The following is a 17,891-nucleotide window of genomic DNA, read 5'->3' as shown; positions in this document are numbered from 1 at the left end:
TTCTATCTCCTCTTCCACTTGTCTCTGCACCCCCTTATCCTCCCCTCCTCTCCTCTACCCATCGCTCCCTCTATCTCTTCCTCTTTACATCCCCATTTCTCAGTCTCTTCCTGATCTCTTCATCTTTCCCTCTTCTTAACCCCAATCTTTCACCTTCCTTCTTTATTTCCTTCTTATCTCAATCACTCCCTCTCCTTATTTCCTTTCCTTATGTATATCCTTTCATATCTTCCATCTCTTCCTCCATCGTTCCTTCTTTGCTTTCTTATTACCCTTCTTTCATCGTTTCTTCTCTCATTCCTGTCTTTTTTCCCTCCTTTTCTTCTCCTCTTTTTCTCCCCCTTCACCAATTTTTTACTCCCTTTGCCCCCTATCCTCCTTCCATCTCTTCTTTATTAATATTACATTTATTAATTATTTAACTCTCTCTCTCTTTTTCTCTTATTCTGGCTACTCCCTCTTCTTAATTTTTGCTCTTTTTTCCCCTTTTTTAAAATTCCTCTCCCATCTTCCCATCCTGGTACGGAGAAGCTGATGCTGCAGCCATCAGCTTGGTTGAGGTAAAACTGTATGATGGAGGGAGTGAGAGAGGAAAAGGGAACAAATTGCAGAAGGAAAGGAAGTAGCAATGAAAAGAATAGTAGGAGAGTATCTTCCGGCACAAGAAGCCCAGATTAAGAGGGAAGAGAAAGAGGCCTTAACTCAGGATAGCGTGAGAAAGAGAGAGAGGGAAGATTAAGAGAGAATGATGGTGGAGATATGTGATGCCTTTGGCTGGATAAGGGAAATATGGTTAGAAGAGGTTGGATTCAAAATAAAACAATAACAAAAAATAATTATTTAAAAAAAATAATGCATACTTCTTTTAGTGGTTGATTATGATTCTATTATATATATATTTTCCCACCTTTACAATATTATTAGTCATTGATTTGTTATTTCTGGTTGCTTCTTGCTCTTCACTGTTTAAGCCAATAGCCAATTTTTTCCTGTACAACAATCCTCAGGTTGCTTTTCAACCAAATTCTCCAGTAGCTCATTTGTTTTTGTCTTTTTTATTTTAATGTAAACCTCAGTGGTACATTGTTAAGACTACTGCAGCTCTGCAAGTGATGGTAACCAGTGCGTTTTTTGTTTATTGCACTTTGTTGGATTGTAAAAGCTGCGTCAGGATTTTATTGAAAATGCTTAAATGCCCCAAAGCCATTTTTGGGTACCAGAACAACAAATGCTAGGATTCAGGATGTGACACGTTTGAGAGAAATAAACAAGTAGTGAAAGTTAAAATAAGAAAACAAACTTTTTGTCCTCTGCAGCTGGTAAATTTATCAGCCACCACATTTAATAATTCAGAAGATTGTTAAAATAGAACAGGACTCCAGATGATGGCTGACCTACAAAAGAAGCTGCTCAAGCAGAGTTACCTGCCAGAGTTAAAATCAGCATAGCACTGGTGGCTGATGAAAGCTTCATATGTGTTTTGTTTTATTACTCGCACTTTTTGCGTAGATCACAATGTTTTGTGAATATACATATACAAAATTATGTATATTCACAGCACAAAAAATTGCATCGCAAAATATTCTTTTCTCGTGTCTTTTGTAACACACTGCACACTGTTATATATAATGACTGATGTTTCTGTATATTCATACAAATGTTTGATAGATAGGTTTGTTGTTTTATATTTTTTTGCAGTGACATTTCTTTGCTTTCCAAATGACCCAATTCTAATGGCTAGAATTAAAATCTGATCTTCTCTAATCTAATCTAAATTAATGTAATTTCTAGTTAATTAAAGTAAACTAAACACAGGAGAGAACAGTGCCAGTGATGAAGCCATGATCTGAGCGGTTCAGCAGTTATACAGTATGTATATGTGCGTGTGTTTACACAGCTGGCACAGCCTAGAAATGAGACTCTTTCATTGAGTTGCATCATAGAAGACGCTGGAAGTGTTACTGTGTGTTTGTATGTACTGTGTGTGTGTGTGTGTGTGTGTGTGTGTGTGTGTGTGTGAATCTATGCAGTTCTCATTACCAGCCTGCAAAGTGGCATAGCAGATATTTGGCTAAAAAACAAGCTTCTTCCACAAATCAAAAAGAGCTGGGGTCAGGGGAAAGATAGAGAGAGTGAGAGAGAGAGACAGAGAGAGATGCACCCTTTCATCTTTCACATGTCTATATATAGTGGTTCATGAAGGAGAAGAGTGGAGCAGGATATGAGGGAGGAGGGGAAGTGGAGTGAGGGTATGGAGAGAAGGCAAGATGGCTGAATAAGAATCGAGAAGAAACGAAGTAGGGATGGGCACTTCAAGCTAAAATAATATTCAATGAAAGTATTCGACCATTCTTCGAAGACGCCAAGAAAACACACACAAAGCGAGAGACAGTGAAAGTGCGTCCGCTTTGAAATAACGGAATATATTTGAATAGTTTTGTAGACTTTTGATATTCTAGCTTTACCTGTGTTACCTGTTCCAGATTTCTTGCCCAGAAATATACATTCAGACCCAGATCTCCACACTTTGTTTTAGCACTGTGCCAGCACTGGAGTGAGTAGCTGGTAACTGGTGGTCCCGATGGCTCTGCTGATGAAGGATGTTAGGGAGACGTTGTGGTAGTGTTCAGTACTGAAAAAGGAACTTTATTTCCAGCGCATCAAGCCCATCTCCTTTGGTGTAGTCCAAATGATTGTGCCACACGCACGTTTTACTGACTCCTACTTTTTCTAATTGAATTACTATTCAAAAATTGTGAAGCATCCCTGAAAGAAACATGTAGAGTGATTTTCAGTAATTTTAGGATCTGAAAGACAGAGAGAAGGAGGAGTATTCAACCTGCTGAGAAACTGAGGACAAGAGAGAAGGAGGAGGCAGGTGGAGCGATCGAAAGTAGGGGGAGTTAGAAGGATGGTGACATAGGTAAGGGAGGAGGAGATGAAACTTTAAGCATGTGACAAAAACTAGACTGTTCCATAGCGGCAAAAGCTGCAAGGATGCAAAAATATAAATGAAAATTGAAATAAAATAAATGAAACAAAGCGTTACCTCAGGCAGATCACTTCAGTGGCTGATCACAATCATTAGCTCATTTACAGCTGTGTAGCGATCAACTTCAACAATCATATTAATGCACGTGTAAAGCATGGAGATTATAAGCTGACACTTACCACTGTCTCTCTGCTGATTACGCTCATGCAAATGCACATTGCTGCCAAGGGTTCAAACTATTTTACTACCGTCAAACTGACGTGAAAAAAATAAAGACAGAAGCTAATGCCTACCGATCACAGAGTAAAAGTGAACCACCGTATTAACTTACCTGACTATTGAGAAAGAGGACAATGATATCAAGGATCAACACTGTTCGTGTACAGCTGGGTAGACCTCTATTCACTATTACAATCATTAAAAAGCAGAACAGTTGGGTTATATAACGTTACATTCAGTAGTAAATTAGCTAGCGTTAGCTAACTAACATTACATTATAAACAATCCACAGCCTACATTTTCCATATTTGTTTTAGGTTTTGGAAAGTGAATAAATCATGCTTCTCCTTTCAACCTCTCTGGGTAGCAACTGTAATTACAAGTTTCACAGGAACATTTGACCGTATTTTGGAAAAATACAGCGAAGAATTGCTAGAAAAAGACTTCTTTTGCATACGAGTCAATGGAGCGCATCCATTAAAGTGTCAGACCCTAGTTACAGCGAGTCCGATACTGCGCTGCGATTGGCACGCTGCATATTCGGGGCGTGGCTTAGCAAAGGGTCAATTCGATCATAGAAGATCATTTGGACCCAGTCTGATTCTGGTCCCGATACTAGGAACTGAGTGAACCACTGAAGACCTCTTTTTAGTAGCTATTATCTTCAACATCCCGTCATTGTGTTATTTACAATGTTCTTCTTCAAGATGAATGTTGTCACTTTTGCATATTGCTACAAATACATTGTAATCTTTAAATATGGATCACAAACAGCCAATGAACATGAAAGGACAGACATTTGCTGAATTTTCTGCTCAAGCTGAAATATTTTGAAGAGCACACATGAAGTTGTATGGATGAATTATTTCTACATTGACCTCTATGGGTCTGTTGTACTTGTTAGCGCACCCCAAATCACAGATGGCTGTGGTCAGGTATGGTGGTGGTACATTTGTGACCACACCGAGCTGTGATGTAGCACTGCACTAAAACACAATGAGAAGTGCTGTAGGACACAGGGTGTTTCAGAGAATGAACTACATGTAGATGGCAGCACAAGCATAATAATTAGACTGGATGTATTGGGATACTTGTTAACTCACAGAGCTATGTCTTCGCCTCATCTCGCACTGAATCTGGAACTGTTTGTCTGTTTGCCTTTTTACAGTGACCTCATATGCATTTGTGTCGTCTCTTATTTTCCCTGCGGACTTGAAAAACATGAGTGAAGGAAATGCGAGTGAATGAATCTGCAGAAATTCCTTAAGACTCTTTTAAACTTTAATTGGAGTTGAAATTTGAAGGATATTCAACTGCGTATACCTGCTTCTTGCTATTTTTAAGCTCCGCATGTTTATGAGGGGGATGGAGAGAGAGAGAGAGCGAGAGAAAGAGCACTTGCGTCACTCCCATAAAGGAACTGACTCTTGCTGAGTCGAGTGCTACACAGTTTCATTTATTTGATAAAGCTTCATTTGGTGTGATTTAAAATCTCCCCCTCATCAGGCTCGGCTCCCCTAAAGCACAGCCTCAGCGCCACGCCAAAATGCCTCATCAGCTGAAAACACACACACACAAACACACTTGGGTGAACACACTCACACACACACACACACGCACACATACCGACAAGCAAACTGGTACACAAGGACATTTTTCACAGGATGACTTAGACTGAGGCATATTTAAACAGGTGTGGGTAGTTTTGTGGAGGTTTGGGCTTGGAGACAGAGGAGGAATATTTAACAGGTAGTTAGTTTACTGTCTTCATGGAGGAATTCTTCACCATGTTGGGTACACACACGCTACATTAGGCTGGAAACACTGTGACAGGTAGTACAAAATTTGTGAATGTAGTAAAGTACACTGAACAAAATTATAAACACAACACTTTTGTTTTTGCCCCCATTCATCATGAGGCTGAACTCAAAGATCTAAGACTTTCTCTATGTACACAAAAGGCCTATTTCTCTCAAATATTGTTCACAAATCTGTCAAAGTCTGTGTTTGTGAGCACTTCTCCTTTGCCGAGATAATCCATCCACCTCACAGGTGTTTCATATCAAGATGCTGATCAGACAGCATGGGGATTGCATAGGTGTGCCTTAGGCTGGCCACAATAAAAGGCCGGATATGTGAGTGGATCGTTTTATTCTTCTGCCAGTGGCTGCACCTGCAAGTGTTTATGAGGTATGGAAACACTGAATATGCATCCCCCGTTTACTAAATAGGCTGAAATATTGGCCCTTTCCATCACAGCCAATTTTACATAACTGCCTGTTTATATTGTATTGTTTTCCAAACTTGTTTAATATTGGGATTCTTGAAGAAGTGTAAAATACATCTTTCAGATTGCTTGTTGTGTCTCACCAACAGTTCAAAACTCAAATATAGTCAATTTGCCATCAAAGAAGACAAAGAAATCCAGCAAATGTTCACTGAGATGCTGGAACCAATGAATGTTTGTATTTCGTGCTTACAAAAAGAATGAAATGACAAATTTATTGTTAAAATTGCCAGAGATTAATATTGCGACTGATGAATCAATTTTTTCAGCACTAAACATACATTTTCTTTTTTCCCCATTTTGGGACAATTTTCTGGGAGGAGTAAGATATTAGTGTGTGCAGGAGTTAAGATACAAGCAGTCAGATGGGACAGATGGGTGGTAATAGTGTTTTAAAGGCTATTAAAATACAGGTGTATATGAAGAAATATAAGCTCCATAATACAACAATGTATTGGAAGTGCTAAAAACGCTTGCACAAAGAATTTACCTTCAAAAACAAGCAGAAACAATCCTGTGACCCAGTCAAGACATACATCTGAAACTGAAGACTCCAGGGGACTGATGCAAAGACGTTTCATGTGGTACCTTGTTAATCCTGAATCCCCGGGAACACAGATTATTTGAGTCTGTGAAACTGAGGTTTTAGGTTTACAAGGACGGGGCTTTAATGCCTAAAGGGTCAATTCACCATAATCACAATATTACTGTATTTGATCGCTTTCTGTTCGTGGTATCAGCCATTTTGAAATGTTGCCTGGAAAATGGAGCATCTCCATAAACACCAATCATCTCTCTCTCTTTAATAAGATAATACACTTGCTGGCACAACCATAGCGTGTGTCTGATTGTGTATACACAATAATAGGCAAAAGAGCAACAAAATGTTGTTGATTTAGGTATTACCTTTCTCCCTGCGTGTGTATTTATGTTCCAAAGCATTATCTGTGTATATCTATGCACTAGTTAGTTTAATAATGCATGTTTGTGTATGTGTACATTGCCATGTATTCATTCTGTTTGCATACATGCTTTTGTGTGTGTGTTTAATTGTTTGCTTTGAGTAGCCGCCTGCAGTGGAAAGTAGAGATAAAGAGTGAAAAGAAGAGGACAGACAGTGAATGTGCGTGCGCTCGTGCGTGTGTGTGTGAGGTCAGTGTATTTTGGCACGGCAGAGCTTGTTTGTGGCCATCAGAAAGCCATTTTAATTAATGAGAGAGGAACACACACACACACACATTTTTGCAGTGCTCACCAATAATACTGTTGCCAAAAATTTCTGCTCTCTAATGGCTTCCGATTCAACTAATCTTTCTTTCTCTCTGAAAAAGAAGTAATGGGTGGAGTGGGAGACAGAAGGTGAGGAGAACAGAGGGGAAGATACAATTTGGGGGGAGCCAGAGGACGAAAAGGAGCACGGGAAGACAGAAGGAGTGACATTTCACACTCAACTGGAGAGTGGTATAAGAATACAACAAGAAAGAAATTAAAAGAGAAAAGGTGTGAGGAGAAGAACAGAAAATCACTAAAAAAAAGGAAAAGTGGTAGAAGACAAAACAGAAACGGAAAGAAAAACAAAAGACAAGACAACAAAACAGGGAGAACGAAAGATCTCAACACATAAAGGGAGACACACACACACACACACACGCACACACACATAGAGAGGGAGTGTTCCCTCCTGCTTTCAGCAGGTTGTTAGGCCAGCAGAGTGTGTGTCTGCTGAATAATAGATGGTGTAGCAGGGTAGCATGTAGTCTGACCAGTGTGAACACACACACACACACACACACACAGCATCTGTGTGCTGCATAAGGTTACTATAAATTGCTACAAAATCCAAAATGTTGGTCATACCGTACTTATAATGATTTGAGAATTTTTTTTAAATGAAATATAAATGAGTCTGCCCACTAGATGTCAGCATGTTTTCTTATCGCACTAGATGTGTATTATCTGCCTAATTACAATTAAAAAGAAGACTGGCTAAAATGTGGTTAATTAACCAAATATGTATTCCAACTTTAAGTTTTAGAGTTCTGAACCCTTTCTACAATTAGAGCTACTTAAAAAGAAATCTGTCGAGAGCTAAAGACCTAGCTGATCACATTGAATATTTAGTGTGTGTAATATTTAGTCCTCTCTTCTCTTGTATCGTCAACACATACGTTTTGTTAAGCTGAAAAGATGCATGAGGAAGCATCTCTTCACTGTTAAAAGAAAAAACAGAGGCTTGATCTTTACAGTGTACTGTATGGAGGAGTGGTGAACTCCACCGGGAAAAATGTCTGATGTTAATACTACATTACCACGGCAGAGTGGAGAAAGAAATTGGCTAAGTAGATCAGCTACTCCACATCTGTTGATGTCAGGATTGATAAGTCTACAACCTAGCTGGAATCCCAGCTGTTTTGTGGGCAAGTCAGTGTTAAGTCTTGAGTACAAGCTTAAGCAAAGATTCAGACCGAAAACAGCCCTGCACTAAAACAGTGGAGGGGGCTGCGTTGGTGGGAACGTTAGATGCACCCTGCTGGATGACATTGCATTGCAGCAAAAGGTGAGACTGCTTCAACTTTTTTGCCACTCGACCTGTTGTTGTTTTGCCAGAACCCCCTCATTTGGCACCCCTGCTGCATCAACAGATTGGCTCCATTCAAAGTAGTCTGTTTCACACAGGGCTACTGTCACTCTAAACGTGTCAAGAAGAGGACACAATCTTCATGAGCAAAATGAAAGACAAGATGTAGGTCTTTCATGATGCTGACATGGCACTACATGGCATTCATATAAGCCTTGCGTGCAGTGTCATGTCAGAAATCCTGACGTCAACTTGTCTTGAAGCCAGGTTGGTTTAACTGTTTGGAATCCCCCCGTGTGTAACTGTAATTTTAGTCAAGCTTCACGAAAATTATAGTTTCAAATAGCTACATAACAGTTTTTAACAATAATATTAGGAAACTAAAATTGCCAATCTAACCCAGAATGCCGTTTTGCCCTCAGGAACATTATACCCTGTGTGTGTCTCACAAGTAGGTAGGTGCGTCTGACAGCCAGCGTGTGCTGTGTAGTTCAGCATCGTCTTGCTAGTGTGTACTACTCAGACCGACCTGTCTGATCCTCTCACATCAACCAGCAGCCTCTTATCCCTCACACACACACACACACACAGAGGCCGTCCTCCGGCCGTAGTGTCAATGTCAGCGTTGCATCTGGTAAACACGACAATAGACACGTACTCCCACCACACACACACACACACACACACAGACAAACACATACAGGCTAACAGGATAATGACTGGCCAATTAGACACAGGCTTGATCTGTCTGGATGTATCCAGTCATCTTAGCCCCTCCGGCAGCCATTACTCAGGCATGGACACACACACACACCACAACACATACAAATACACTTGACTGGTTGGAGCGCTGTGAAAAGCTGGCTGCTCCACCAGGCGACCTCTGTGAGTCAGCCTGTGTGTGTGTAGAGGGAATTTGTTTTTTCACATAGCGCTTTGATAAACTGACCATTTTCAGTTTAAATTTAATAATGTCAATCATTGCTGCATTTCTGTTGCATCTGATTTTCAGGTTGCAGGAGCGCAGAAGCCTCAAATACCTAATGTGCTCATATAGTTAACCAAACCTCCCTCAAGCTTTTCTGGTTGTCTGTGTTATTGATAGCCACATACAGCAGTGAGATGCACGTAAAGGGACAACATGTTTTACACACAGTGTAAAATCAAAGTCAACTACTGTGACATTCAAGCAGAGTTAAGTGTATTTACAAATTAAAACAAACAGATGAGTCACAATGTTCTTTGCAGGAAAACCAGAGATGCAAAAACAAATAATCAAAAGCAATAACACCAAAAAATAGTCTTAGCACATTGTATTTTCCATCCTTTATGTGTCTGTCAAAATGAATTTGTAATTGAACATGATCATTGTGTTTTGAACTTTAACATAAGAGAATCAAATGGACTTTTGGGTTCTAAGAGAATGCCGGACAAATTATTTTATGCAATTTTGAAAATGTCATAACTCGTGGATCAATCATTTTAATGCAATTTCACCTTTATTGGGCAGTTTGACATTAGAGACCATAAGAAATATATGGAGAGAGAGGGTGGGGTGGGGGGGGGATGTCACTAAGGTCCCCATCCAGACTGACAGCTGGCCATTGGGACACAAGTCACGGTGAAATTTTAAACAAAAGTTGATCAGCAGTGGCTTGATCTCTGCAGTGTGAATGATTACAATATATATGTATATGAGTTGTGTATTTGTGTGATACTTGTTGGTGATGTTGGCCTTAACTCCAGCTGCACTCCGTTTGAATGGATGATCCTCACCACCATCATTGCAAACTGCATCGTCCTGGCTTTGGAACAGCATCTTCCTGATGGAGACAAGACACCTCTGTCTGAACGACTGGTAACAAAAACACACACACACAAATCAGTATATACAAACATGTACATAAAGGCAGTATGTCTACGAACAGAAATAATACACAAAGGCTCAAACACACAGAGACACATGGTTTACAGTAAATACACAGATGAATACGTAGACATGCATCCACAGAGCACACACAGGCACAAAATACACAATCACACAGACGAATGACAGTACATGCTCACAGTGGTTGAAATCTTTTCTTACAAAAACTGCCACAATCTGCCTGTTGCTGACCCTCTTCGCATTCCACTTTCCTCACCTGATCTACCCTGTATTCTTTTGTTCAACCCTGTTTTCTCTCTTTCCATCCTCTTTTTTACCCCTTTGCTCCTCACCTCCCCTGCTTTCCTCCCCTGCAGGAGGAGACGGAGCCCTACTTCATAGCCATCTTCTGTTTTGAGTCTGGGATAAAGATCCTGGCTCTGGGTTTTGCATTACATAAGGGCTCCTACCTGAGGAACGGCTGGAACGTTATGGACTTCGTGGTCGTGCTCACTGGGTGAGTTCACAATAATACCCCTATTAAAATTTTATACTTTTTCTACTTCTGTTGTTTATTTCTTCTTCTTTTATTTTAAATATACTATTTTTCTTTACTCTCTCCTGCTCACTGTTTATTTGTATGTTATTCATGTTATTCAAATTAGTTTAGTGTTTTTACTTATTTCTGTCCACATGGTGCCTAATGTGTACCTCTGGATACTGAAATGTGTAGGATTTGTTTCCATGGCTACCTGCTCCACTTCAGCGCTGGGTTAGTTGGGCCAATCAGGTCGAGGCTTTAAAAAAAAAATAGAACATCACACAGCTATATACAACCAGAAATGAGCTTTTCTTCTGCTATAGTGCTATTTTTCATGACACAGCAAAGGGTTCAAACATGTTTTATTACATCCTTAAATCTGATGGAGGGCAATTTACAGTTTGCACAAACATTTCTGCATTCAGGTTTCTGCCAAAAGCAGACTGTGATCAGATGATTTAAGTGCATTTAAGCCCACTGAGTAAAAGGATCGCTGTTAATATAGGTAAGCAAAAACTTCTGTGTGTGAGGGTGTGTTAAATATGGCTGCCTGAGCTAGAGATGGGGGATGGGTGGAGATGGTAATAAGATATAGTGTTTGTCAAGGGGGGAAAAGACTGAAATACAGGCACACACAGTTATTTCAGTGAATCCAGTTCCTTTCAAAAAGTGTGTTTTATTAGCGTTGATGCTGATATCAATGTTACAAACGCATAAACGTAACCAATCGCCATTTTTACATTTAATCCTTACGCTGAATCTGTATGTGTGAGCATCTTATAGTAGCATGACTTCCTCTTTTTTCTGATTCAAACACACTCACACAGACACAGCAGAGGTCTAGTTTGACAAGGTGTGCGTGTGTGATCAGGGCCACTCCCCCTCAGTCGCAGGCCTCCTTTAATGAGGACACACACACAGGCAGGCTGGATCAGAGCAGCACTGCAGGGAGCAGCAACCAGGGCAAAGTGAAATGTCACTTCTCCAGGAGATGGGGGAGCAGGTTTGTTGTTATGGCAATAGCCGAGAGTGGTAGCAGAATTTTCTCCTTCTATCTCTCTCTCTCTCTCTTTTCATTCTTTCTCTGTTCAATTTTAATGTACATTATTAGAAGTGCACTTACTGTCAAAGCTAAAACAAGAAATACCTTATATCAGATTACAACAGCAGCTGTTATATTAATGATAAACACAATTTCAGCACTGATCAAGAAATACACTGATAAAACACCAGCACCTACTGTCGTACCCTGCCGGTCCCTTTGTCTCGTCACTCATCTTCACAGGGTGTTACCTGCTACCACGGAGTTGACGCACGCATAAAATGTTGCTAGACCTCGCTAAGGTGTGTTCACATGTAGCGATGTTTTTAACACCTTTCTTATCCCATAGTTTCTCATGGGGAATGCACATGTGGTGCTCATAATGGCAGCTCTGAGGGCAGGGACCTCTGGGATGTTGAGCTTGAAGTATCATTCCTGAACTTGGAAAGATAAGACAAAAAAAATCTCAACACAAAAAGGGCCCCTCAACTATTCAGAACTAGTTTTGTGAGTGAAAACAAGAAGCTTCATGTCATGCCCAGTCAGATCAAGTATAAAAGAGACTTTAAAATAGTAGTGTGGACCTGGACATTACACCAGTCATACTCACCAATCTGCAATATCATTTTTATTTACTATTTATTTTCAGTTGCTTCTACTTTGCCTTAATTTTAAGTAGCTGGACCATCAAAAACAAAAGCACATGCTGCAGTTCTCACAGCATCATAGGTGCAGTATAAAAAAAGAAATAAAGGTAATAAGAATAAAAAATTATTAGAATCATCTGCTATGGCCTTCATAGTCACCTGGTCAGACAGTGCTCTCCACCACCATCATTAAAACACCAAATGAGAGACTCATATCTCATTTGTTCATCCCTCCAGTAGAGTTCCACAGACTTGTAGAAACTATGCCAAGCACTGTTGCTCACTGATTTAATGAGTCACCCATAGATAGATGGATGGATGGTATATACAGATAAATAGACAGAGAGACTGAGGGAGCCCTTGAGAGATGAAACCACCCCTTGCCAGAGAAGCAGTAGAGTAGAGCTGTACTACTGCAGCTAGATAACCGAGGGAGGAAAAAGGAGGAGGAGGTGGCAGAACAAGAGGACATGTGACGATGTCTCTTTGTTCCCCTGGGCTCTGGAGAACAGGACAGAGAGAGAGAGAGGGGAGGGGGGGATACAAGATGGGTTTGGCTGTTAAAGAAGGTGTGAGAGGGATGCAGAGAAGAGAGGAGGAAGACCACAGGAAGGAGGGAAGAGTGATGGGTGCAGGGACAGCGGAGGTGAGAGTGATGTATGGAGGGAGAGAGATTTGGAAGAAGGATAGGAGGAGGAGGGAAGGCAAAGATGGAAGAAGGGGGGAAGGGAGAGAGAGGGAAATGAGAAAGAGCAAACGCTGAAAGGAGCATGCTCAGAGAAGGAGTGAGTGTGTGCGTTTGTGTGTGAACGCTGCAGTAACCTCCTTTTCCCTGCTCCCAATGATCAATCACTCAGCACAGCCTATATAACACACACTGCTGTTACCTTGTGGTGCATAGACACTCGTACACATATGCACACACACATAATGTATTTCTGTAGATACTGTGTGTGTGTGTGTGTTTGTATACACACAATTACTGTGCTTGGCCTATATTGCCAATTGTAGTCATATTTGTATTTGTACAAGTGTTAGTGTATATTCATGTAGAACATTTGAAATTGAATGCAAGGTCTTGGTATGAACACATGCTGCAAGAAGCGAGCATATGTTCACCATGTTTTCCTCCTGTGTGTGTGTGTGTGAGTGTGTTCTTGGAGTACCAATTGAAGACCTCGAGAGGGAAGACATATTTGGAAACTTCTCTGAAGGGTCATTTGAGGGGTTCAAATCTCTCTCACAATATAGTAAAAACTCACTGCTTTATTAGATTTCCCAACTGCCTTGTTTGGAAGTTCCTAAATTCAAAAAGTCAAACCGTCAGTGACGCTCATTGGCTAAAGAATGAATTATGCCTGTAAGGGTCCTCACTTGTATGGTAGTGCAAACATGTGTGCCGTTCTTTGAAGTTAACGTGCCTCCTCCTCCGCAAGCTGTAGCTTTCATTTACCGTCGTTCTTTTGGTGACCTCAGTGTTACTGCGTTTACACTTTGCATATAAGATGCCTCCAAATCAAAGTAGATTCCCATTACATTTGCTAAGCACATTCATGATCCCAATGTGAGACTCACTTTTAAAGAACCTGTGACCTTTCCTGTAGTGCTACCTTATAGACAAACTGTATTTGTAGCCCCACTACTGCTAAGAATAGCTAAATATAATTGTTTGGTCCAACACTTTCATAATGTGGCAGGTAAAAAACATTGCGGCTTTGTTCGATTTTACGTGTTAATAGTGTCAGACTCTCTCTTTCTCACTTTCTCCTCTTTTGGTTTCTGAAGGAATTTGTGCTGTGCAAGTCGTGACTGAGGAGGCTTCTGGCACTGTGCTGTGAAGTGTGCATGTATGTGTGCTGACTTCATTCTTGGCAAACACTGGAGAGAGATACTTGATGAGGACAGGAATTAATGAGAGAGGGGGAAAAGGAGGACAGGGGACACACACACACAGAGTGACTAGTGTATTTAGTATTCAGGGATGACGGTCCATTGATTTTCAGTGCCATGCTGTGACGTCACACAGTAATCTAATCATTTACGATAGACTCTGGGCCAGTCAGTCAATGAGAGGACACCACAGACGTGCCTATGACTCTTCTAATGGATGTTCACAGATACAATGATCAAAAATAGAACTCTCAGTTTACACGTTTGGTATATATTTTTAAGCAGTATGCCGTATACTTGCATGTATATTTTCCTGGATGGACTATTATGGAGAGGCCTAACAAAAATAGAATATTGAAGCAAAAAACGTGATCCGGTAATTCATATGGGAAAGTCTGATTAAATAAATACCCATACCTTTGTCTTTATAAAAAACTCTTTTTTGCTTAGCTTAGTAACTCAAATGTTGTGATAATGCTAGTAAACCATTATCACAACATAGCATGTGCAATGTAAATATAATATCTAAAATATGATTGGAATCATAATAAGAATGTAAGGGATCTACTGTGCAAGTAAAAATTAACAGACAGACGATGTCTATGATGTCACAGATTAAACTTAAACATCAAGTTATTTGCCTATGATACTACATAATCTCAGACGATGGATGTCTGGCCTAGGACGCCAAGATGGAATAGGTCAAAGTGGTCATTGCCTGCTAAACCTCTATCAGTTTATGTACATGCATACGACACTCCTAAAGGGAGTGTTTTGCCCCATCTCAGGGGGAAAAACATAGCATACTGAGTCACTACACTAGAGTATCTGGCAAAGATACCAAATGACATCAGAGCTCAACACAGAGGGAAACAGGAACCTCTGACTCAATGCTGGGACGACTCACAGCTGAGTTTTGCATCAGAAACAGGACAGATCAGATGAAACACATCTTCTTAAAGATATTTATCAGGCTGTATGGACTCAGAGAAACATAGCTAACTTTGGTGTGAATCAGGTCACTCTCTAAAATATTACTTCAGATTGGTAATTGGTACACACAGGTGTTACAGTAAGTACAGTACTTCCTCTTAGAAAATGAAATATCGACATTAAGTGAGGAAATGAAGTGCAGCAGGGAAAGAGAAATGAGGTCACAGAGGGAGAGTACCTGGCTGAAAATTGTCCCTTTGCCATCACTTCCATTATCATTATTGCTCTGCAGTCATTTACAGGCTCATCTCTCTCTCTATATATGTTACCTCCAACTCTACGCCCTGAAGGCCATCTGCTGCATATGAACACACACACGCACACTAGGTTGCACAAACATTATAATGGCTGCGTGTCTGAGAATAGTCAATGAGCTGTTCCAAGAAGATGGAGTTGAAAACCTTTAAATGTAAAGAGGAGAGGCGTGTCACCAATGAGGTGAGCACATCTTCACAAGAAAAACAACAGCATTGTTGTTCAAATGCCTAAAATGTCCTTTGGAAGTAGGTGGAATTAGCGAGACATTGTAGCACCTCAAAATCACACATGGAAGAGTTTGAGGTGGATGGATGGGTCAACATGGCTGTTCCCTACTACTAACCAAATAGCTTTAACCCAAATCAGCCAAATATTTTCTCTAACATTAAACAATTTGTTTTTGTGCCTAAACCTAAACAACCCTCAACTACAGTGGTGGCAGATTAGAAATTGGTCAAAGTTTTGGAAGGCACTGATGATTCTGACTTGTTCAGTGAGAGGTAAGTGGCAAAAAGTAGACATATCTCTTTAAACAAAATCATTTTTGCCAAAAGCCTGTTTCAGTGTGTGGTGCTTTGTACACACCCACACACCCTTGTGAACAGAAATAGAGACACAGACACAAACACACACCTTCTGACACACAATGTGAGGTCAGCAGAGTGATAAAGTTAGGCATTAAACCAGTTCATCATCACACCCACACTGTTGACAACCATTTGTCTTGCTGAAGTGTCCTTTTGCAAGACACTTAATCTTAACCAGCTCCAGCTCTGCTGCTCTCTGCCTGACTCTGACTTCTGACACCTCTGGCAGGGAAGGAAAACTGCACCACAAGAAAATTTTCTACTAGGGGGTGGTGATGGAGCAGTGGATAAAGACACATACCTTTGGTGTTAGAGACCCGGGTTTGAATCCACTGTGAGACACCAATGTGTCCCTGAGCAAGACACTTAACCCCTAGCTGCTCCAGAGGTGTGCGACCTCTGATATATATATATATATATATATCAATTGTAAGTTGCTTTGGATGAAAGCGTCGGCTAAATGTAATCCACTACTTTCAGGGGATCAGTACATTTTACCTTTTAAAACACCCATGACTGAACAACTGACTGTTTTGTAATCATAGTACTTTGGTCATCCCAACAGACATCCGTACACAAGTTTACATTTTTTGCTGTTTCTGTTTGGGAAGTTATCATTTCACCATTGATACAAAAATCAATTCATTGCTTGAAGACGTCAGCATCAGATCAAGTAAGCCTCACTAATACTGAATTTCAACCTGCATAAAGCTGAATTGGAGCTGTATTTCTTGCCACCTAGTTAAAGTCCAATATTCATTATACTTGTCCCTGCAGCTGCAACAAAGTTGATTAGAGAGGACACAACTACACATTCTTTACACATAAACATTCAACTACATGACATATTGCACCCACCAACACACTGAGAGGAAGGACAAGGATGCAAAAGTCCAGAAGTTGTTGCTCTCGTGTGGTCCAAGAGTCATGCTGGCAGGAGACGGGGGGACAGGTGGGCCAATTAGAGAGAGCGAGAATGAGGGAGAGAGGTGAACGGAAAAACCGATGGAAGATTATAGACACAGGAAAGAATGACGTGGGTGAACAGGAGAGAGGAAAAACAAGAGTGTCTATATAATTAAAGGACAGGCATGGATGGAAGGATGAAGCTGGACTGACAAGCAGCTGCTTTGTCAGAAAATGAGATTACTGGTTTCAACTGGGAAAATATGGCAATAGTGAAAGCAGATCAAACTTCCCTGTTGCTGCTTTTACCTTTTGCATCTTTTGACAGGAACGGTTTGGGTCAAATGTCCTCAACGGCTAATTAAACAGAACAAATTTCCTATTAAAAAATAATATACTGCTCACTGAACAGAGTTTTAAAATTTTGAATATCTGCATTACTACCTTAAATCCAGCGATCAAGGTACTCTTATGCAGAAGACTTAGTCTCTGAAACCCTCCAGTGGCCAAAGGGTGTTTGCAGAAAAGCATGCACACTTAGCAAACCTTCCCTAGATAAATAAAGGTTAATAAAACATATATGTGATTAAAAGACACGGGGTTGATGGATAGAGTAAAGATATAGAGGAGAGAGTAGGAAAGACGAGACAATCCCTCCTTATTGGCCACTTTCATTTCTCCCCATCCTCCCTCCACCTGATCCTACATGAAGTGAAATTAGAAGAAGACAGAAGCACTAAGGGAGGGAGAGAAGGAAAGGCAGGGGGGAAAAGGAATGAAGGGAAAATAAGGGTGTTTGGTTGGGGGTGGAGGTAGAGAGAAAGTCCATCAGCTGAGTGTTAGCACTCTGCTGAGATCAGCAATAATGTGAGAGTGAGAAAATGAAGAGAGGGAAAGGAAGAGGAAGAGGGGATGAGGATGGAGAATGTGGTCAGAATGAGAGTGCTTTCATCCAGCCTCTGCCAATGAAAGCTTCAGCAACCAGGAGATGGAAAGAAGAAAAAAAAAAAGCAGAGGGGAATGAAATGAGAAATAAAAAAGAGAAGTTTGGGTGGAATGAAAAAAGAAAGCTGTGTCTTTGATG

General features: G+C 40.6%; 1 protein-coding gene across 20 annotated transcripts in view; it reads left to right on the top strand.

Moving 5' to 3' along the window:
• The window catches only part of cacna1ab (calcium channel, voltage-dependent, P/Q type, alpha 1A subunit, b), a 142,769-nt gene that overhangs the window by 30,250 nt on the left and 94,628 nt on the right, over window positions 1-17,891 (top strand). For all 20 annotated transcript variants that reach the window (XM_038712740.1, XM_038712738.1, XM_038712737.1 and 17 more), the window contains exons 2-3: window positions 9,829-9,934; window positions 10,321-10,460. In XM_038712740.1, the coding sequence (XP_038568668.1) occupies window positions 9,829-9,934; window positions 10,321-10,460 (246 nt within the window). The remainder of the gene's footprint in view (window positions 1-9,828; window positions 9,935-10,320; window positions 10,461-17,891) is intronic.

The sequence above is a fragment of the Micropterus salmoides genome, unplaced genomic scaffold (assembly GCF_014851395.1).
Source record: "Micropterus salmoides isolate LMB-PRFRI ecotype aquatic unplaced genomic scaffold, ASM1485139v1 Ms_hic_scaffold_12, whole genome shotgun sequence".
Taxonomy (NCBI): Eukaryota; Metazoa; Chordata; class Actinopteri; order Centrarchiformes; family Centrarchidae; genus Micropterus; species Micropterus salmoides.
The sequence above is the reverse complement of the archived record's forward strand: the minus strand, read 5'-3'. Positions and strand labels throughout refer to the sequence as shown.